The sequence below is a fragment of the Chrysochloris asiatica genome, unplaced genomic scaffold (genome assembly GCF_000296735.1).
Source record: "Chrysochloris asiatica unplaced genomic scaffold, ChrAsi1.0 scaffold00010, whole genome shotgun sequence".
Classification (NCBI taxonomy): domain Eukaryota; kingdom Metazoa; phylum Chordata; class Mammalia; order Afrosoricida; family Chrysochloridae; genus Chrysochloris; species Chrysochloris asiatica.
Genome location: NW_006408528.1, coordinates 2,486,527 through 2,507,389, shown reverse-complemented (window position 1 = coordinate 2,507,389; position 20,863 = coordinate 2,486,527). Strand labels below are relative to the sequence as shown.

General features: G+C 38.7%; 1 protein-coding gene across 1 annotated transcript in view; it reads left to right on the top strand.

Moving 5' to 3' along the window:
- Positions 1–20,863, top strand: part of SCIN (scinderin) — a 101,138-nt gene that overhangs the window by 16,608 nt on the left and 63,667 nt on the right. Inside the window, exon 4 of the mRNA XM_006834247.1 lies at positions 17,425–17,574. Coding sequence (XP_006834310.1) covers positions 17,425–17,574 — 150 coding nt within the window. The remainder of the gene's footprint in view (positions 1–17,424; positions 17,575–20,863) is intronic.

Below are 20,863 nucleotides of genomic sequence, written 5' to 3'. Positions count from 1 at the left end.
CTTCCTCCAATCCTGATGCCACATTTTTTTTTTTTTTTTTCATATAATCTTGCTTCTCTGATTATTTACTCTGTCACCTCTTGTTGTGGTGGTTGAGTGCTATTGAGTTGGTTCCAACCCATAACAACCCTGTATAGGGTCTCTGAGGAGTGGCTGGTGAGCTTGAACTGCCAACCCTGTGGTTCAAACCGATGTTGCAGTCCAGCACATCAACACACATTGTAATTGGGGAGTAGGTAGAGACATAAGGATAGATAACTCTCAAGGTATCAGGATTATACTTTAATTATCTCATGGTTGCTTTTTAGAATAATATAGAAGAGGACTGAAAAAAATTGATGTCTATGATTTATCCCAGAGATTCTGTTCTAAATGTTTTGGAATGTTGTTGTTAAGAGTTGTCGAGTCGATTCCAACCCATAGTGACACTGTATAGGGTTTCCAAAGAGAAGCAGCTGGTTAGCTTGAACCACCAATCTTGCAGTTCAAACGACTTTGCAGTCTGACTCATTAGCCCACAGCACCACACCAGGCCTTCATGGGAATTTGGTATTTTTAAGGCACCAAGGTGTGGCCCTGTAGGATAAATGCAAGACTGCAAGTCGGTTTGAACCACCTGTTCAGTGACTCAAACTCACCAGCCGCTCCTTGGAAACCCAATACAGGGTCACTGTGAGTTGAAACCCAACTCAGCGGCACATAACAACAACACGTGTGATGCTATAGGATAAGCATTGGACTGGGGATCATTAGGTCAGCCATTCAAATCCACCAGTTACTCCTCAGAAACCCTGCGGAGTCGACTTGATGGTACTTAACCACCACAACTAGTTGTAAAGTAAAATAAATGGTGAGATTGGAAGAGCTAGTAAGTTAGTTAAAAATAGTTGAATCACTACTTTATATGGCTTATTTCAAACCGAAAATGGCGGGGGTTGAGTCAATTTAGACTCATAGTGATTCTTGACCCTGTATAGGGTTTCCAAGACTGAATTTTTTACTGGAGCAGAAAGCTTCATCTTTCTCTTGAGGAATGGCTTGTAGATTTGAACTACTAACCTGTGGTTGTCAGCACAGCTCATCATTCACTACCCAACTGGAGCTCCATGAAAATTGTTCTTGTTAAGTGTCATCTAGGCAAAATGGCAGCATCAGTGGGCTCAAGCATGGCAACAATAGTGAGGTTGGCCCAGGATCGGGCAGTGTTTCCTTCCGCTGTGCATAAGGTCTTGCTATGAGTTGGTAATGACACAGTGGCACCTAACAACAAGTTGATTTTTAGGTTTTAATTCTTGTTAAAAATAAGGGAAGAGGTTCCTCGCAGTTCTTTGAAAACTCACTTGAAAGAATTTGCAATTGTAGATTCCTTCTATGTTCCTTTGAGAAGTGTTTGGGCTTCTCTTTAAAATGTAGCTTCAGGCTATCTCTCATACCTTCTAGTTTCCTGGAAGGAGATTAGCATAATTTTAGGTGACCCAATCCCCAAATTGTAAATCTACCTCAAGAATTATCAATTTTACCTTGACAACATGAATGCAGTGGGTGTTTGTAACCACTCAACTAAGGTTCAGATTTCTTTCTGTGGGATCTCTAGCTGATTGCTTGTGATGAATCACATTCAGGTTTAATAGTGTATCAATAAGGAAAGTTTCCTTTCAGTTATATTTTTTGTGGAGAGATTTTCTAGGTTAAGAGTACATATTTTTCTGCTATGTTTCTCCAACATTGAGAGAGATAGCCTTTAGCAACATGTAACTGTAAAATGCTTTAGTTTGTTAAACACCTTGACTAACTTAATCCCAAACCAAACCAAATCCACCGCCTTCCAGATGATTCTGACTCATAATGACCCTGCAAGATAGAATAGAACTGTTCCTTCCAGGTTAATGGGACTGTAAATCTTTAAAGGTGTAGACTAACCACCTTATCTTTCTTGCCCAGAGTGTCTCATGGGTTCTCACCGTTGACCTTGCAGTTAGCCAGCCAAGGCTAAATCTACTCTGACACCAGGGCTCATTTTGACTTGTATATTATTGTTATTGTTAATGTTGTCAGTTGATTCTGACTCATAGTGACCCTGTATCGGGTTTCTGAGGAGCAGCTGGTGAATTTGAACTGTTGACCTTATGGTTGGCAGCCCAGTGCATATCCTACAGAGCCATATTAGGATATTGTTGTTGTTCAGTGCCATTGAATGGGTTCTGACCCATAGCAGTCTTGTGTAGGATTTCTAAAGAGCAGCTGGTGAGTTTGAACCGCTGACCTTGAGGTTAAATCCCACATTGCAACCCAGGGCATTAGTCCACAGTGCCACACTAGTACTCCACACAAGGATATGTTATTGTTGTTGTTAGGTGCCATCCAGTCGGTACCGACCCATAGCGACCTTATCACAGCAGAACGAAACACTGCCCTGGGCCAACCTCACTACTGTTGCCACACTTGAGGTCATCGATGCTGCCACTTGGCCAATCCATGTCATTGGGGTCTTCCTCTTTTTCTCTGACCCTCACCTTACCAAACATAATATCCTTCTCCAGTGACTGGTCCCTCCTGACAATATGCCCGAAGTATGAGAGACGAAGTTTGGCCATCCCAGCCTCCAAGGAGCACTCTGGCTGCACACTAGGATATAGACATTTATTTACTCACATATTGAAATAAATCATATTGTAAGCTTTTAAAGTTAAAAAGTACATTCCTATAGGTTACCTCACAAACCATTGTAAATTTTAAGCTATGTAGAACTTCCAGGCTAGAAGGATATCTTAATGAATTTTTATTTTTGGTTGACCATTTCTTAGTGAAGCTAGTGTTGCAGTGGATTATTCCTTGGCTGCTAACCACAAGGTCAGCAGTTTAAATCCATGAGGCACACTGCAGGAGACAGTTCAGCTCCAGTAAAGATTCATAGCCTCAGAAACTGTATATTGGGGTGCTATGAGTCATAATTGACTGGATGGCGTACAGCAGCAGCATATCTGAGTGAAAATTAACATAGTTAAAAGCTAATAGAAGCAAGGAAGAGGCAGCATTCTGGGTCCCTTTTCACCTTTCATAAACTTTTAGATGTACATTATTAGAATAAGTGACTTAGAACAGGATCAATGATGTCCATACTAAATTATTTGCACTTTAAATCAACATCATACCTGCTGTTTGGGATGCTTCTTTATACCTGTTGTTAAAAATGAATCCTGATGTCACATAAAAGACACTCAGTGAGATTAAATTACCTTGGCAAAGCAAAATTTACTCCTGCAAGAGGGTGCGTGTGCATAGCCGTACATACAGGAACAGGCCAGCGAGCACACCAAGTGGCCAGACCACTCGGGTTTTTAATCCCTGACGTGAATCTCAAGGCTGTGTCTCACCCCATTGGCTAGGGTTTTGACCTCACAGTCTTTTCCCTTACCTGGTTGCCTAGTTCAAAATTTTTTTTTAAAGAGTTTTTTTGTTTGTTTGTTTAATACATATGAAAATAATGCATATACAAACAATTGAGACATGAGAAAGCATTGGTTCAACACTATAAACTAGAGAGCCTCAACTGGCTCTAGAGTTCCTTAGATGTAAAACAGAAAAGGGGGATTCCCCTGACTGGTCCCCATGTTGTTCAGGAAGCTTCTTCAGGAAGCAGGCCTCCATGCCCATCACCTGAAAGAGGATGTGAATCGTTCCACAGACATCTGTCTGCGAGCACCAACCCTCATATCTCATATTTCTTCTATACACCAGGTCTTCAGCTGTGTTCTGAGAACACGGTATCTTACACTATTAAACTGCACATCTAAGCTAAGTAAAAGAAAAAAAAGTCTCCTGAATACAATAAACAGGATTATAATATCAGTTTTTTCTTGTTAGACTTCTTCCTTCTTTTCTTCAAATTTTGCAAGGTGATGTTGACTTTGGTGTTCATATGTTTCTGGGTGAGAAAGGTTATTTTGGTATGGAGTGGGTTGTTTGGATAGGGCTGTTTCTATGAGTTTTAGAACTAATTCTCTTACAGAGGGTATAATACAACATCCCATTAGTGTTAATACGCCAAATACGATAATTAGGTGTGGACTGAAGTCATAAGCCCTTTCCATTTCCCGAATCATTGTTCCATATTAGAAAAGGGCTTTCAGTGAGCTCATTAACTAAGGTAAGCCCTTGTAATGCTTCAGTAATGGTACCATCAGGAGCTACATCATTGGGTATGAAAGCACAACATTGGACTTCTATCATAACACATACTTCTTCTTTTTCTGCTAATATCATATCTAGGGCTAGCTTGTTTTCCTATGCTTATAGGTCCTAATTGTTCTGCTGTTCCTTTTATAGCACTCCTGGTATAATTTACAAATCTTTGTTGAGTCTAATAGATGTAGTTAATCCAGACCACATTTTTGTTAATGGTTGACCACCAGAATAATACAGATTCAAACCCTGCAGCTATTTGGTTTCTTGTTTTGAATTTGTTTGGCATCCCTCCGAGGACTCCTATACTGTCTATGTAAACATGGGAATCAAAAGAGCCATGGGGAGTAACTACACTCCTCTTGGCTTTATGCCTGTTTCCTGTAGTTGTTGGTTGATGGAATGCCAGGGTGAAAGGATGGCCAATTGCACCAAAGCATTGGTGCCACTCCAATTTGCCAGTAAAGCCCCGAATAATTGTTTCCCATAATACCGCCAGACATCTGCTGGTGGAATAGCTAGGGCTGACTGATTTTGGAACTCTTTAAAGAGTTTGAGCTCACTGTATCGCGTCAGGTTTCTAATGAACATCAAATTCCCCCCATGTCTGGAGAGACACAAAGTGAAATTGATATTTGAGGCTGGAGGCCTATTGTTCCTCGGGGGCTGACTCGTAAGACCTCTGACATTAGGGGACAGTTGTGACAACGAGTTACAGGATTCGTTGCCCCAGGATATAGGGTCTTGGAAGACAGCAGCCATACAGTGCATGCCCTGAGAGTCTGACCACCATCCAAGTGGAAAGGGGACCTCTTGGGCTTCCTGTCTTCCTGTTGCACAGTAACAATCGCTCGTTTTTAGAGTGCGAACAGAATATTTAATCCATTCTAACCAAGCATTCCCATCCCCATATCCTGTTTCTACAGCTATAGTTTGTCTTAGGTCTTTAACTTATGTAATTGTCACTTTGGACGGGTCGTTTCCTGAACGTAAGGCGGGGAGGTACTAGATCTGAATCCTTTCTAGAATTCTGTGTTTGAGTTCTATCCTTGGTATAGGTAGGGCTTGAGTTTTGTCTAATTAGTTTTAGAGAGGAGACTCCTATAGGATCATCTCCCAATCCATAGTTCCCTATTATTGAAGCTTCTCTAGTCATGGTTTTGGGATTGTCTATAATTAAGAGTAATTGATTGATTGCATTGTTAGGATTTGCAATGGGGGGCTGGGGTGGATCCTTGTATGAGCTAGAAGTCCATTACTGATGTTGGGTGGTCCACCGAACATCATTCCAGTTATTACAGGGACCCTTCAAGGCACTATATTTATGATTGTTTCTCACTGTTCTAAAGGGGCAAAGATATTTATCAACATTGGACAATTGTCTCTGTGACTTCTCTTGTCTGCATGGGATAACAGAACAGGGAGAGATGCCATAGTTGTATCTACTAGTAACTTCACTGGCTGGTCTTAGGCAAAATTCCTTTGCATCTCCCTTATGGCAATAGTACATTTTACCCATATTAGCTTCTAAACCCAAACCATATTGTCAGGGACACGTTAGAACCCTTGGGCCCTAGACCTCTCTTATTCTGGCTTCGTATTTAACCCTGTACCCCGAGTTTTCTCCTCCTATAAACAGGGATCAAGGAAGTGGGTAAGACATTTCTAGTTCAACAAGAATAGGAAGACTAGCCACAAGACAAAGATAAAGATATCAAGACCTGAAACCCTAATTGAAGCAGCTGGCCACAGGCAGAAGAACCATGAAGATAGTGCCTAGAGCTAACAACTGCAGAAGGAACTCCATTTTCAATAAGTCTGCATCCTTTGATGAATATTCAACATGTCATTCCTCTTAATCAATGTTTTAGCCCATTCTTAGAGGATGAGAACCCATACCTTTATAAGCTCCAGTGCACCCCATTTTACCAGGTCTGAGAAGCGGCGACTCAGTGGGACTAGTTCTTTAGACCCCAAAGAGCCAGAGGGACCAAGGAAAAATGTGACAATCTGGCAGAGGTGTGGCAAGGCAGCCTCTCAGATTCTTTCCTGGGTCACTTCGAGAGGTTGCCTAGGGGAGGAATGTGTTTCCCATCGGTAACTGCATTTCCCTTGGGGAGAGTCCCTTTTTACCGGTTCCTTTATTTGAGTAGTTAGTCCACTCCTCCGTGGTTGGCTGTCTCAGTGGTCAGCTGTACCTGGGAAGGACCCTCATAATTCAGCTGGAGTCTGTTCTCTTTCCAGGTCTTAATCAGCATCAAGTCTCATGGAGAAATGATAAACAATGAATTTGAAGGGATGGGTTTGGACCAAAAGTTCTTTTAACGTCTACCGCAAAATATAGTTTCCCTCCTCTTAAAAAGACAAAATGCATACATACAGGGTGGCCCACATTTTAACAACAACAACAACAAAAATGTTTTCAATTTAGAAAGAGTATTGGTACACCAAATATCTTTCCCCCGCCCCAAATATCTTTTAAAATAGTATTTTGTTCTTAGAGGATCTGAAACATTAATACAAATATAAAATACATACAAAGTCTTGAGCCATGTATAATAATAATAAAAAAAAAAATGCATAACAAATCCTTAACTATCCTTTAAATGGATTCATTTATACAATTTTACTGTAGCAAGAATATCAAAGATCTTAAAACAGAACAAAACAACTTCTCAGTGCCTGATTCACATATAAGTTTCACCTTGTATGGGCAAACTCAGAATTTTGCATTGTAAGCTCAAACAGCCTATGTCTACCTTTATCTTAATACTTCTATTTGAAAACTACCATATTGGCTGTAGATCCTTTCTCCTTTCTATGGGGATGAGGTATTGTCTTCTATGGACCATCTCCTCCCCCACCCCATTTTTTTTCTCCCTCTTAAAATGCCCTACTTTTCCACATTTAAAGTATCTGTTTTCTCCTCTGACCATTTTTGGGTCCCCTCCCCTCCTGTTCTGTCCTGACTGTGGGGGTTGGGATCCCGAGGGGCATTGGTTAATTATCCTTCCCTGAGTTGCCTGCCTGAAAGTGGTGGTGGTCGTGGTGTGTCATGGAGTCCATTCTGACTCATAGTGACCCTATGTATGGTTTCTAAGGCTGTAAACCATTACAAGAGCAAAAAGCCTCATCTTTTCCCCATGGAACTTCTGGTAGTTTCAAGCTGCTGACTTTAAGGCTTGTAGCCCAATTTGTAACCATTATGCTATTAGAGCTCCTTGCCCTAAGGTTGACAATATAGTTTCAGCTCTCTGTTTCTGTTTTTCTTTATCCCGTTTTACATATATCTTTTCAATTTCCTTTAACAGTTCTTCCATAGACCTGTTTTTCCAGTTTTCTATTCTTTTTGTGTCCTTTTACAGATATCAGGTCAAGTGTTAGTGACAAAATGGAGCTTTAAAACTCCCTGGCCAAAAGGATCTTTTGGGTCTACCTGGAGTATTTTCTCATTTGCCCTCTTTCTTTTTAGTTTCCTGAACCAGTTACAGGTACACTGACAATCCCAATTTCTCCTCTTCCTAAGGGACTTTTCCAAGAGGAGAGTTCAGGGTTGTGAGTCAGGTGTGTAGGAGGACAGGGAGTAGAGAGAAAAGGGGGTCCCAAAGGGAAGAAAGTTTTTCTTTTTGCCTAAGCTTCTTTTTGCCCTAAGCTGTGTGAGGTGGTCACGGAACCGTGGATCAGGACTCCACACTTGCTTCGTGCCCAGGGCACATCTCATTCATATACACACACAACCTCCGGGATGTCCCAACCACCAAGAAAGCATTGGCCACCCTTGCGGTTTTGCTTACCTTGGCCTGTGCACAGAGTTACCTGATTGCCACATGGTGATGCTCGGAGTAGGCCTTTTTCCCACTTTGCCAAGAGTCCGGATTTATTCGCTTCCTTGGGAGACTTCAGCAGATCTCACCACTGAGACAGCCAACCAAAGAGCAGTGGACTAACTACTACTCAAATACAGGAACCGGTAAAAAGGGACTCTTCCCAAGGGAAATGTAGTTACTGGTGGGAACTGTAACTGGACAGCAGGATGCGTCTCCCTCAGAGGAGAAGGCTAAAGCTGCTTCCCAAAGGGAATGGGAAATCCCGGATGGGCCCCCAAATTGTTAGAAATGAATCCCGATGTCGCATAAAAGACACTCGATAAGACTAAATTACCTTGGCAAAGCAAAATTTACTCCTGCAAGAGGGTGCATGTGCATAACCATACATACAGGAACAGACCAGCGAGCGCACCAAGTGGGCAATCCACTCTGGTTTTTAATCCCTGACACGAGTCTCAAGGCTGTGTCTCACCCCATTGGCTAGGGTTTTGACCGCACAATCTTTTCCCTTACCCGGCTGGCTAGTTCAAATTTTTAAGGTGCGCATTCCTACTTTAGGAAAAGAAGAAGAGAGCGATCATAAATTCTTTACTCCAGGAAGTAGTTAAAAGAAAAAGAGAGCGATCATAAATTCTTTACTCACTTCAGGAAGTCACCAAAGGAAAGGAGAGAGATCACAAAGACCACACCTTTCTTAATTTTAAACCAATCAGTAGTCCCATTTTCTCTTCGAACAACTGCTTCTTGGTCCATGTACAGACTCTTCATGAGAGTGATTAAGTGATTGGGAATACTCTTACTTTGCAATGTTGTCCATAGCTTGTCATGATTTACACAATTAAAAGCCTTTGCGTAGTCAATAAAGCACAGGTAAACATCTTTCTGACATTCTCTGCTTTCAGCCAAGATCCATTGGAAATCAGCAATGATATCCCTCATTCCACGTCCTCTACTGAATCCAACTTGAACCTCTGGAAGCTCTCTGTCAATGTATGCTTGCAGCCATTTCTGTATTACCTTTAGTGAAACTTCACTCACATGGGATATCAAAGATATTGTCGGATGATTTCCTCATTCCATTGGGTCACCTCTCTTTGGTAGGGACACAAATACCGATCTTTTCCAATCAGCTGGCCAGATAGTTGTCTTCCAAATTTCTTAGCAGAGATGACATAGTACCTCCTATGCCGCCGTACTTTCTTGAAAAATTTCAATTTTTACTCCATCAATTCCTGGCACCTTGTTCTTTGCCAATTCTTCAATGCACCTTGGACTTCCTCCTTTGGTATCATTGGCTCTTGATCATATGCTACCTTTTGAAATCAACCATTTCATTTGGTACAGTGACTCTATGTATTCCTTCCATCTTCTTTTATATTTTCTTTTGATGCTTTCTGCATCATTCAATAATTTTCCCAGAGAATCTTTCAATAACAAAAGTTGAGACTTGAATTTTTTCTTTAGTTCCCCCAGCTTGAGAAATGCTGAGTGTGTTCTTCCCTTTGGGTTTTCTGACTCCAGATCTTTGCACATTTCGTTGTAATATTTGACTTTGTCTTCTCAAGCTAAACTTTGAAATTTATGTTTAGCTCCTGTACCTTCTTATTTCTCCCATTTGCTTTGGCATCTCCACACTGGAGAGCAAGTTTCAATGTCTCTTCTGACATCCATTTTGATCTTTTCCTTTTTTCTTGTCTTCCTAATGACTTTTTGCTTTCTTCCAGTATGATGTTCCTGATGTCATCCCACAACTCTTCTGGTCTTTGGTCTTTAGTGTTTAATGTATCAAATCTGTTCTTCAGGTGATCTCTAAATTCAAGTGGGATATATTCAGGGTCATATTTTGGGTCTTGTGGACTTGTTTTCATTTTTTTCAGCTTCAGTTTGAATTTGCATATGAGCAATTGATTGTCAGTTGTTCCACAGTCTGCCTGTGGCCATGTTTTGACTGATGATATGGAGCTTTTCCATTGTCTCTTTCTACAGGTGTAGTCAGTTTGATTTCTGTGTATTCCATCTGGTGAGGTCAATGTGTATAAACGTGTCTTTTGCTGTCTAAAGAAGGTATTTGAAATGAACAAATCACTGATTTTTCAGAATTCTATCATGCATTCTCCAGCATTTCTATCACCAAGGCCAAATTTTGCAACTACTGATTCTTCCTCTTTGTTCCCAACTTTTGCATTCCAATCACCAGTAATGATCAATAATACATCTTGATTGCATGTTTGATCAATTTCAAATTGAGGAAGTTGGTAGAATTTTTCTGTTTCATCTTCACTGGCTTTAGTAGTTGGTGTGTAAATTTGAATAATAATGGTATTAACTGGTCCTCCCTATAGGCGTATGGATATTATTCTATCACAGACAGCGTTGTACCTCATGACTGATCTGGATGTGTTCTTTTTGGCAATGAATGCAACACCATTCCTCTTCAAGTTGTCATTCCCGGCATAGTAAAACATGTGGTTGTCAGATTCAAAATGGCCAATACAGGTCCATTTTAGCTCACTAATTCCTAACATATCGATGTTTATGCTTTCCATTTCATTTTTGACAATTCCCAATTTTTCTAGATTCATGCTTCCTACATTCCATATTCCAATTATTAATGTATGTTTACAGCTATTTCTCTTCATTTTAAATTGTGCCCCATAAGCAAATTGAGGTCCCACAGGACTTACTCCATTTGCATGGTCACGTAATCATGGCCAACTCTACTTTGAGGAGGTAGCTCTTCCCCAGTCATATTTTGAGTGCCTTCCAATCTGAGGGGCTCATTTTCCAGCACTATATCTGATAGTGTTTCTCTGCTATTCAAACGGTTTTCAGTGACTAAATATTCAGAAGTAGTTTGTTGCTCCTTCCTAATCTGTCTTTGTCTGGAAGCTCATCTGAAACCTGTCCACCATGGGTGACCCTGCTGGTATTTAAAATACCCATGGCATAGCTTCCAGAATCACAGCCACTTGCAAGCCACCACAGTATGAAAAACTGCCAGACAAAGTGGTAGATTGAATTGTTTATACATATTAAAATTATAGTTCACAAACTACTAGAGGGTTGTTGTTGTTGTCGTTGTTAGATGCCATTGAGTCAGTACCAACTCATAGCAACTTATGCACAGCAGAATGAAACACTGCCCTATTCTTGGCCAACCTCACTATTGCTGCTACGCTTGAGCCCATTGATGCTGCCACTTTGCCAATCCATCTTGCTGGGGGTCTTCCTCTGTATCTCTGACCCTCCACCGTACCAAACATGATATCCTTCTCCAGGGACTGGTTCCTCCTGAAAATATGTTCGAAGTATGAGAGACGAAGTCTAGCCATCCAGGCCTCCAAGGAGAACTCTAGCTGCACTTCTTCCAACACAGATCTGTTGGTTCTTTTGGCAGCCCAAGGTACTTTCAATATTCTCCTCCAACACCATTACTCAAAAGCATCAATTCTTCTATGGTCTTCCATATTCACTGTCCAGCTTTCGCAGGCATGTGAGGTTATTGAAAATGCCATGGCTTGGGTCAGGCACACCTTAGTCCTCAAGCTGACATCTTTGCTCTTAAGCATTTTAAAAAGGTCTTATGCAGCAGATTTGCCTAATGCAATAAGTTGTTTGAATTCTTGACTGCTGCTTCCATGAGTTTTGATAGTTGATTCAAGAAAAACGAAGTCCTTGACAACTTCATTCTTTTCTCTGTTGATAAAAATTTTGTTTATTGGTCCAGTGGTGAGGATTTTTGTTTTTGTTCAGTTGAGATGCAGTCCGCATACCAAAAGCTGTGCTCTTTGATTTTCATCAGTGAATATTTTAAGTCTTTTTCACTTTCAGCAAGCAAGATTGCATCATCTGCATATCACAGGTTGTTAATGAGTTTTCTTCCAATCCTGTTGCCACGTTTTTCTTCATATAACCCAGCTTCTCGGATTATTTGTTCAGTATACAAGTTGAATAAGTATGGTAAAAGAATACCACCCTTTTGCACACCTTTCTTAATTTTAAGCCATTCAGCGTTCCCATGTTCTGTTTGAACAACTGTCTCTTGGTCCATGTACAGATTCCTCATAAGCACAATTAAGTGTTTGGAATACTCATACTTCACAATGTTGTCCATAGCTTGTCATGATTCACACAATCAAAAGCCTTTGCATAGTCAATAAAGTGCAGGTAAACATCTTTCATGGGCAATACATACATCAACAGTTCCCTTTGTGTAGGGACTTACATATTTATTGGGTTGGATGAGTGCTTTATACTTACTTCCACAAAGAAACGTGCTGAGTTGTTAGGATCCTTATGATCTTAGGGGGTTAATAGTTGAATGTTTTAAAATTTGCAGCATCTGGCAAACTTTAATCAGATTTATGAAAGACTCTAAAGCTAAATGCCACTGTTGATGTTAAGTGAGTTTGAGTCAATTTCTACTCACATCGACCCTGAATAGGGCTTTCTGAAGCTTTGAATCTTTATGGGAGCAGAAAGCCTCATCCTTCTCTGGCTAGTAGGCTCAAACTACCGACCTTGTGGTTCACATTCTGTGCTTATCCTACAGGCATCATGCTACCAAATTCCATTGTTATTGTTTAGTGCCACCCGGTCAGTTCAGACTCATGTGGCCCTGCATAGGGTTTCCAAGAAGCAGCTGGTGGATTGACCCAACCTTGTAGTTCAAATGAAACTTGTGGTCCAGTCCCTGTCCTACAGTGCCACACCAGGAGTCCCAAGTCCCATCAAAGCACTATAAATTAAATAATTTAAATTGTAGTGAAAAATTTTGTAGTAATAATAAATATCATTTCAGCCTTTAGTTTTTATACAGAATTTTTTCCCCTTTCAGTCTATTCCCCTTAGAACACAGAATGAGTTGATTTATAAAAGGGAGTTTTTCCAAGTATGGTGCCAACTGAGCACAAAATTACTCTTTACCAACCATCTCTGAATAAAGTAACTGTTGGACAGTACAGTTTTATTAATAGACTATAAACATCTATTTCAGCATAGTAGAGCTTTGTTGAAATGAGACTGACTATCTGTCCTAAATACATCATCAACATGAAGCAGAATATAAATTGTTCAAGTGCAATTAATTCATAAAACTATGTTTAAAGGCCCAAAAGAAGATTTAACACTTTAACATGCACTTCTAGTAGTAAGGAATGAACTATATTTGCATAAAACTGAATGAAAAATATTTAATTAACTGACTCTTTATACATGTTTGACTTTTAGCAATTTGCAGTTAAGTTCAATGTTTTATTACATTTATTAGCTGAGGTAAAGAGTAAGTTTAGTAAATAACAAAATGTACCACACTTGGATAAATAGTAGTATGCAATACAGTGGAAATAATGAAGCAACAGGCATAATATAGTCATTTTCATGCTAAATAAAATTGTATTTAGTGACTTAGTAGCCTTTGAGCTAAAAGGAAAACTTTACTTTTAAAAGTTTTGCTATTTTTATAGTATTAGTCAAGTATGTTTTTGTTTTATTTCTAACCCCTTTTGTAAATGCAGAAAATTTGGTCTCTAAGGAATGGTGAAGAATATTTCCTGCTACTGAAATTTAATTGTGAATTGGCATTGCAGTATCATACCAAACTAGTATGATAGAAAATATTTTAGGATCCTTATAATGTATGATTCTGCATTGGCTAGTAATTATGTTTATGAAGTTATCATTATCTACAATTCACTTTTAAATTTATCAAGCTTCCTAATGTTTTATAGATGTTAATAGAAATTAGTGTGATTTCATATAATGTCTTTGAAGTAAATAAGAGGTCATTTTTACAACTAACATAAAGAGAACGTAAATATGGGTTCAGTGATTGTATAGAGACAGAGTGAGTCAGTTAGGAAAGCTGCTAGAAAGTCTGAGAGATCTAGAGAGCTTCCTTTTGATCCACTTCCTATAGTTCTCAGCAATGTAACATAATCTTTAGAAGATTGTTTTCTCAAACCTACTGAGAAAATCTTAATCTCCACAATATCATAGAATAGGTGGTGAAAAGAACCTCAGAGTGGATACCTGACTGCATCAGATAATTCATAAAATTAGATGTTAGACGTTGTGCATTTCCTGCTCTGTGAGCCAGGTGTCAGATGCCCAGGGCCACCAGTAGTGTTCTCAAACCTGGCTGAATGCTAGAATCTCTGGGTATCTTTCAATAAACAGCGCTGCCTAAAACATGCCTGACAGTCCCTGAGGGTGGGACTTTTAAAATCTTTGCCTGAGCAGAAAGTCTCATCTCTTTTATTTTGTTATTAATTTATTTACTCTTTAAAAAAAAAAAAAAATGCGATCTCAAGATTACATAGCTAGTAAGTATTGGCCTGGATCCATCCCCTTCACATTTAAACATTATGCTAACCACCTCTCCATGACTGACTAGATGAAGTTGGTGTGGACAATGTTTTGAAAACCAAGTGCTATGCAAATATATTGTTAGCGCTAGTTGCTTTAGTGGCTCTGTGTGTGGGTTAGGCGTTTGACTGCTACATGATAAGCAGTTAAAGCCCACAAACCACTCCTCAGGAGAAGGATGAAACTTTCTGTTCCTGTAAAGATTTTTTTTGTTGTTGTTGCTAGGTGCCATTGAGTCAGTACCAACTCATAGCGACCTTATTCACAGAAGAACGAAACATTGCGTGATCCTGGGCCAACCTCACTACTGTTGCCACGCTTGAGTCCATCCATGCTGCCACTTGGCCAATCCATCTCATTGGAGGTCCACCTCTTTTTTTCTGACTCTCCACCTTATCAAACATGATATCCTTCTCCAGCGACTGGTCCCTCCTGACAATATGTTGAAAGTATGAGAGACGAAGTTTGGCCATTTTGGCTTCCAAGGAGCACTCTGGCTGCACTTCTTCCAAAACGGATTTATTGGTTCTTTTTGCAGCCCATGGCACTTTCAGTATTCTCCTCCAACACCATAACTCAAAAGCATCAATTCTTCTGTGGTCTTCCTTATTCACTGTCCAGCTTTCACATGCATGTGAGGTTATTGAAAATAGCATGGCTTGGGTCAGGCACACCTTAGTCCTCAAGCTGACATCTTTGCTCTTCAACATTTTAAAAAGTTCTTGTGCAGCAGATTTGTCTAATGCAATACATCATCTGATTTCTTGACTGCTGCTTCCATGAGTGTTGATAGTTGATCCAAGAAAAATGAAGTCCTTGGCAACTTCAATCTTTTCTCCATTCATAAGAATGTTATTTATTGATCCAGTGGTGAGAATTTTTGTTTTCTTTACATTGAGGTGCAATCCACATACCAAAGGCTGTGCTCTTTGATCTTTATCAGTAAATGTTTTAAGTCCTCTTCACTTTCAGCAAGCAAGGTTGTATCATCTGCATATCACAGGTTGTTAATGAGTCTCCCTCCAATCCTGATGCCACATTTTTCTTCATATAACCCAGTTTCTTGGATTATTTGCTCAGCATACAGGTTGAATAAGTATGGTGAATGAATACAACCTTGTTGCACACCTTTCCTAATTTTAGAACATTCAGTGGTCCCATGTTCTATTCGAACAACTGCCTCTTGGTCCAGGTACAGATTCCTCATGAGCACAGTTAAGTGTTCTGGAATACTCATACTTCACAATGTTGTCCATAGCTTGTCATGATCCTCACAATTGAAAGCCTCTGTATAGTCAGTAAAGCACAGGTAAACATCTTTCTGATATTCTCTGCTTTCAGCCAAGATCCATCAGACATCAGCAATGATATCCCTCGTTCCACGGCCTCTTCTGAATCTGGCTTGAACCTCTGGTAGTTCTCTGCTTCCATCCATTTCTGTATTACCTTTAGCAAAACTTTACTCGCATGGGATGTCAAAGAGATTTAAGGTCACTATGAGTTGCAATTTACTCAATGGCAGCGGGTTTAATTTGTTTTGGGGACTTGCATGTAAGTCTCTTCCACTAGTTTTCTTACATTATCTCTGTATACCTAGCATCTAGCTTATAATGTGCATCTAAAGAATATGTATGGCATTAAAAAAAGAAAGAAAATACAGACTTACATTGAGTTAAAATTGAAGACTTTCTTTCTGCACATATGTATATTTTGTATGAACCAAATAATCTCAAATAGCCTGTGATAATGCCATTCCTACCAACCGTCAGCCTTGTTGTTTTTGTTGTTAAGTGCCGTTGAGTTGGTTCCGACCCATGACAACCCTGTATAGGTTTCTGAGGAGAAGCTGGTGAGCTTGAACCACCAATCTTGCAGTTCAAACGGCTTTGCAGTCTGGCACATTAACCAACAGCGCCACACCATCAGGCTTAGAGACATAAAATTCATTTTCTCTCTTTTTCATTTTAAAAATAAAATTTAATGGAGAAAATGTTATTTTATTGTTATTTTACATTTGTATCTGTATAGCTTCGGTATGGAGTTATTATGATATGGCGCTGTGGGATAATGCACTGGACCACAAGGTCAGTGGTTTAAACCCACCAGTTGCTCCTTTGAAACCCTATAAAGCATCACTATTAGTTGGAACCGACTCGGTGACACTAAACAACAACAAGGGTATATTATTATAACAAATTCTTTCCAAGTTTCTGAAATAATCGTACATTTGTTGTTGCTGTTGTTAGGTGCCATTAAGTTTGTACCGACTCCTAGCAACATTATGCACAGTGGAATGAAACACTGCCCAATCCTGGAATTTATATGTGTTTAATTTAAGTAAACTATATTCAAAACAAATACTTTGGGCATGAAATTTATTAGTAAGAAAATTATTCATCTTAAGGAAAAATATATTACTTTCCAATTGATAATTTTAAATAATTTTAAACTCATAAATTGTGATTAGTGAACTATACACACAACAAATGATAAGATATATTTATATTTTCTATGTTAACAAATGTTCAGTTTACAATGCTAGGTAAATGCAAGATAATGCAGAACGAAGCATGTGTGTACAATCGTGTTTTTAAACGTATAAAATCATATATACCTCAGTAATGTTGTTGCTTAGTACCATCAAGTCGGTTCCAACTCAGAGCAACCAAGGACTGGCTAGTGGGTATGACCTGCTTACATTTCAGTTAGAAGTCCAGTGCTTATCCTACAGTACTACCCAACTCCATCCCTTCATAATGTTGTTGTTAAGTTCTGTCAAGTCAGTTCTGACTCATGATGACCTTATATAGGGTTTCTGAGGAGTGACTGGTGGTTTTGAACCGCTGACCTTGAGGTTCACACTAACCTTGTGGTCCAGTGCATTATCCTGCAGTGCCACACCAGGACTCTTGCCTTCATAGTACACTAATTTTATTTTTTATAGTTTCTTGGTGTGTTTTTTCCTGAATAATTACAGTGGTACACAGAAAGTGAATGTTCTCCACATCGTTTTCTACATAGTAAAATAGCTATATATTTTTTTTTAAAGGAAATTTACCAGTGGTGTGGTTCTTCATGTAACAAATACGAACGTGTGAAGGCAAGCCAGGTTGCCATTGGCATTCGGGACAATGAAAGGAATGGAAGATCTCAACTTATTGTTGTAGAAGAAGGAAGTGAACCATCAGAACTTTTAAAGGTATTGTGACGTGTGTTTGTTTGTTTTAAAGGCTTACCACTGTAGGCCATGTCTGCCTGTGTCTGTTATTGCTGTTGTAGTGTGCCATTGGGTCATATCACTTCATAGTCTGTAATCTTTATAGGAGCATGTTGTCAGACACTTTCTTTCCAAGAGTGGCTGCTGTGTTTAAACCTCTGACCTTTAAGTTTGATGCAGCGCACTTAACTGCTGCATAACCAGGGCTCCTTTCTGTATCTACACATGAAAGCATGTAAGTCAGAAAGTATTGATACAAGTTCATAGACATTTTATTAAGCAAAATTCAAAATGTGAAGCTATTATTTCTTGATATATCTTTCTATATGCTTCTAAAGATGATGTTTCCATCTCTCTAACACTTCCCTGGTGTGGCATTGTAGGATAAGCACTGGGTTGCAAGGTCGGTTTGAATCGCAAGGTTGGTAGTTCAAATTCACCACCCACTCCTTGGAAACCCTATAATGAATTGCTATAAGTTGAAAATGACTCAACAGCCATTAACAACAACAACAACAACACTTCCCTGAAGAATTCAGGCTTCTTTTGTTTATATCACATCAACACAGTAATTTTGGCATCTTCAAGGGACTCTCATCATGTTCCTTTGAAATATTTTTAAAGTTGTGGGAACAAAAAGAAGTTTGAAAGGGCAACATCAGCGATGTACGGTAGTTGTGGTAAAATGTCCCAGTGACATCCTACCCTGGAAGAATGAGCAGGTGCAGTGTTGTAATGTAAAAAAAAAATTGGTACAAATTTCCTGGCCTTTTTCTCATCAATGCAGTTTTCAATTTTCTTAACATTTTGCATAATAAGCTCCCATGATTATCCTGTAACCTGTGAATAAAAATCTATCAAGTTTATCCCTTTGGAATCCCCCCAAAAAAGTTGCAATAACCTTCTACCTTGAATTTATCTGATCCAGCAGATCTACTCCAAAATCACTTCTTTAGAAGGCACTCTAAGAAACTAAGAAAAGTGTGTTACTGAGAGACCTTGTTTACCGTCATCCACTAATTGCAGAGACATGTTTAAATATGTTTTTGTTTGGAATAAATCCATGCATATATTAACTGGAACTCTAGTATCAAAACTTTTGGGCTTACCCATATATATGTACATATACATATATAGAGATATATTCCTATGTTTAAGAAGGTATTGTGTACATTGGTATATTTAATCCCTTCATATGCACGTGAAAGAAAGTTGTACAGTAAATAAGGAAGCTTATAGGAAAGTAGAAAGTCTTGATTGTTTTCACTTCCCATTAGTGTGACTATCAGAGGAAGTCCTGTACCTATCTTCTATGGTATATGAAGGCCAACAGATAGACAGTACTTTGAAATTGGCTATAGGAACATATTTTGGAAAGAAGATAATAGTTTATTAAGTGAGTTCCTCAGGGTTTGTTTTTGCAGAAACTATAGTCATTTTATTTGATTTTATAATTAACAATTAATTACTTCATTAAAAGAATGAGCTAAAACTGCAACAGGAGATTAAATACATCAGTATTTAAAATACTTAAATCATTTTCAGTACAGAATTATAGGGAAGACACTTAGGATTTCAGTATATTTGCTAAATCAATCTGAAAATTAAGTCTTCATGGCTCCATGCATCTACTGTACTTGCTTAACCATTTAGTTGAGACTGGTTTTCCCCTTTTAAGTAAACATCAATGAATACTTTAGTGCATATTTTTAGTTTGATTAGAAAATATTTCCTTTGTATACATTCTCTTAAAAACCAGTTGCCATCATCCCCAGCCATGGTCCATTCAGGTACTTCATGTTCATGTGGAAGAAAGTTGGCCCAATGATTAAGAAAGACCAAAGAAAAATCGATGCCTTTGAATTATGGTGTTGATGAATATTAAATGTACCATGGACTGCCAGAAAAATTAACAAATCTAAGGAACAGTCCCTGAAGAATGCCATTATGTTTGGTAGAGAGTTAATAAAGAAGAGGAAGGAAGATTCTCAACAAGATGGATTGATACAGTGTCTGGAACAATGGGCTCTGACATAGCAGTAATTGTGAGGATGGGACAGAACTGGGTTTTGTTCCATTTTGGTGTGTACATAGGGTCATATGAATCAGAACTAACTAGATAGCACCTAACAGCAACTACATAATTCCCTTAAGTAAGATTATCAAGGGATATGATTATATTCAAGTGTCTTGATACATGTTGGTACATTGATTCCTACAAATTTGTTGAACAAATATTTATTAAACTCTTGCATTGTGCCAGGCACTAAATGTTTGACCAATTCATAGCTTTCCACACAAGAACTGTCTTGGATCCAGAGCCCTGTCAGGATTTACCATTGTAATAACTTTTTGAGTATTCACGCATTTAATTGTGGCAGATAATATCTTTTTGAATTCTCATTGCTCTGATTTACCCAGATATTTTTCTATTGATGATTTTGTCATTCATACCAGAGAGTTTCAAAAAGTTCATGGGAAAATGGAACTTTTCCGGTAAATTTTTGAAGCTCCCTTATTTTTAATTTTTGTAAATATTTTTAAAGTATCATCTTGTAAACATTTTAAAAGTATTCTTTGTTTGTTGGGGGTGGGGGTTGTGAGCATTGTTGAGTTGGTTCCAACCCACAGTGACCCTGTATTGTATAGGGTTTTTGAGGAGCAGCTGGTGACCTTGAAACACCAATCCTGCAGTTCAAACCAACTTTGAAGTCTAGCACATTAACCCACAGCCCACACCAGAACAAATTCATTAACACTACATAATCCAACGGTTAAAAATGAGATCGTTTATATTAAATTGTAATGCCACTAATCGAAATTACTTTAAAAACCACCAAGCACAGATTTTTTACACATTGAAAATGTGATAGTGTTTTGGAAACTATTTTAATTCATTAGGAAAAATGTTCATGATATAATGGTAAGAGAAAAAAACAAAATATAAAATTGTTTAAATAATATGATCTTGATATAGAATTTTGTATACACTAGCCATATAGTCACACATATATACTTGCATAAACTGAAGTTATTCGAGTATTTATCCTTGATTCTTGAGAATATGGCTGCTTGTTATTTTCTACATTGTTTTTTCAAAAGTTATTATAATAGACACATCCTTGTCGTGCTGTGGTGGTTTTGAGTTGCTGTGATTCTGAGGGCTATGCCACCGGTGTTTTGAATAACCAGCAGGGTCACCCATGGTGGAAAGGTTTCAGATGAGCTACAAAACAAAGACAGACTAGGAAGAAAGAGTGACAAACTACTT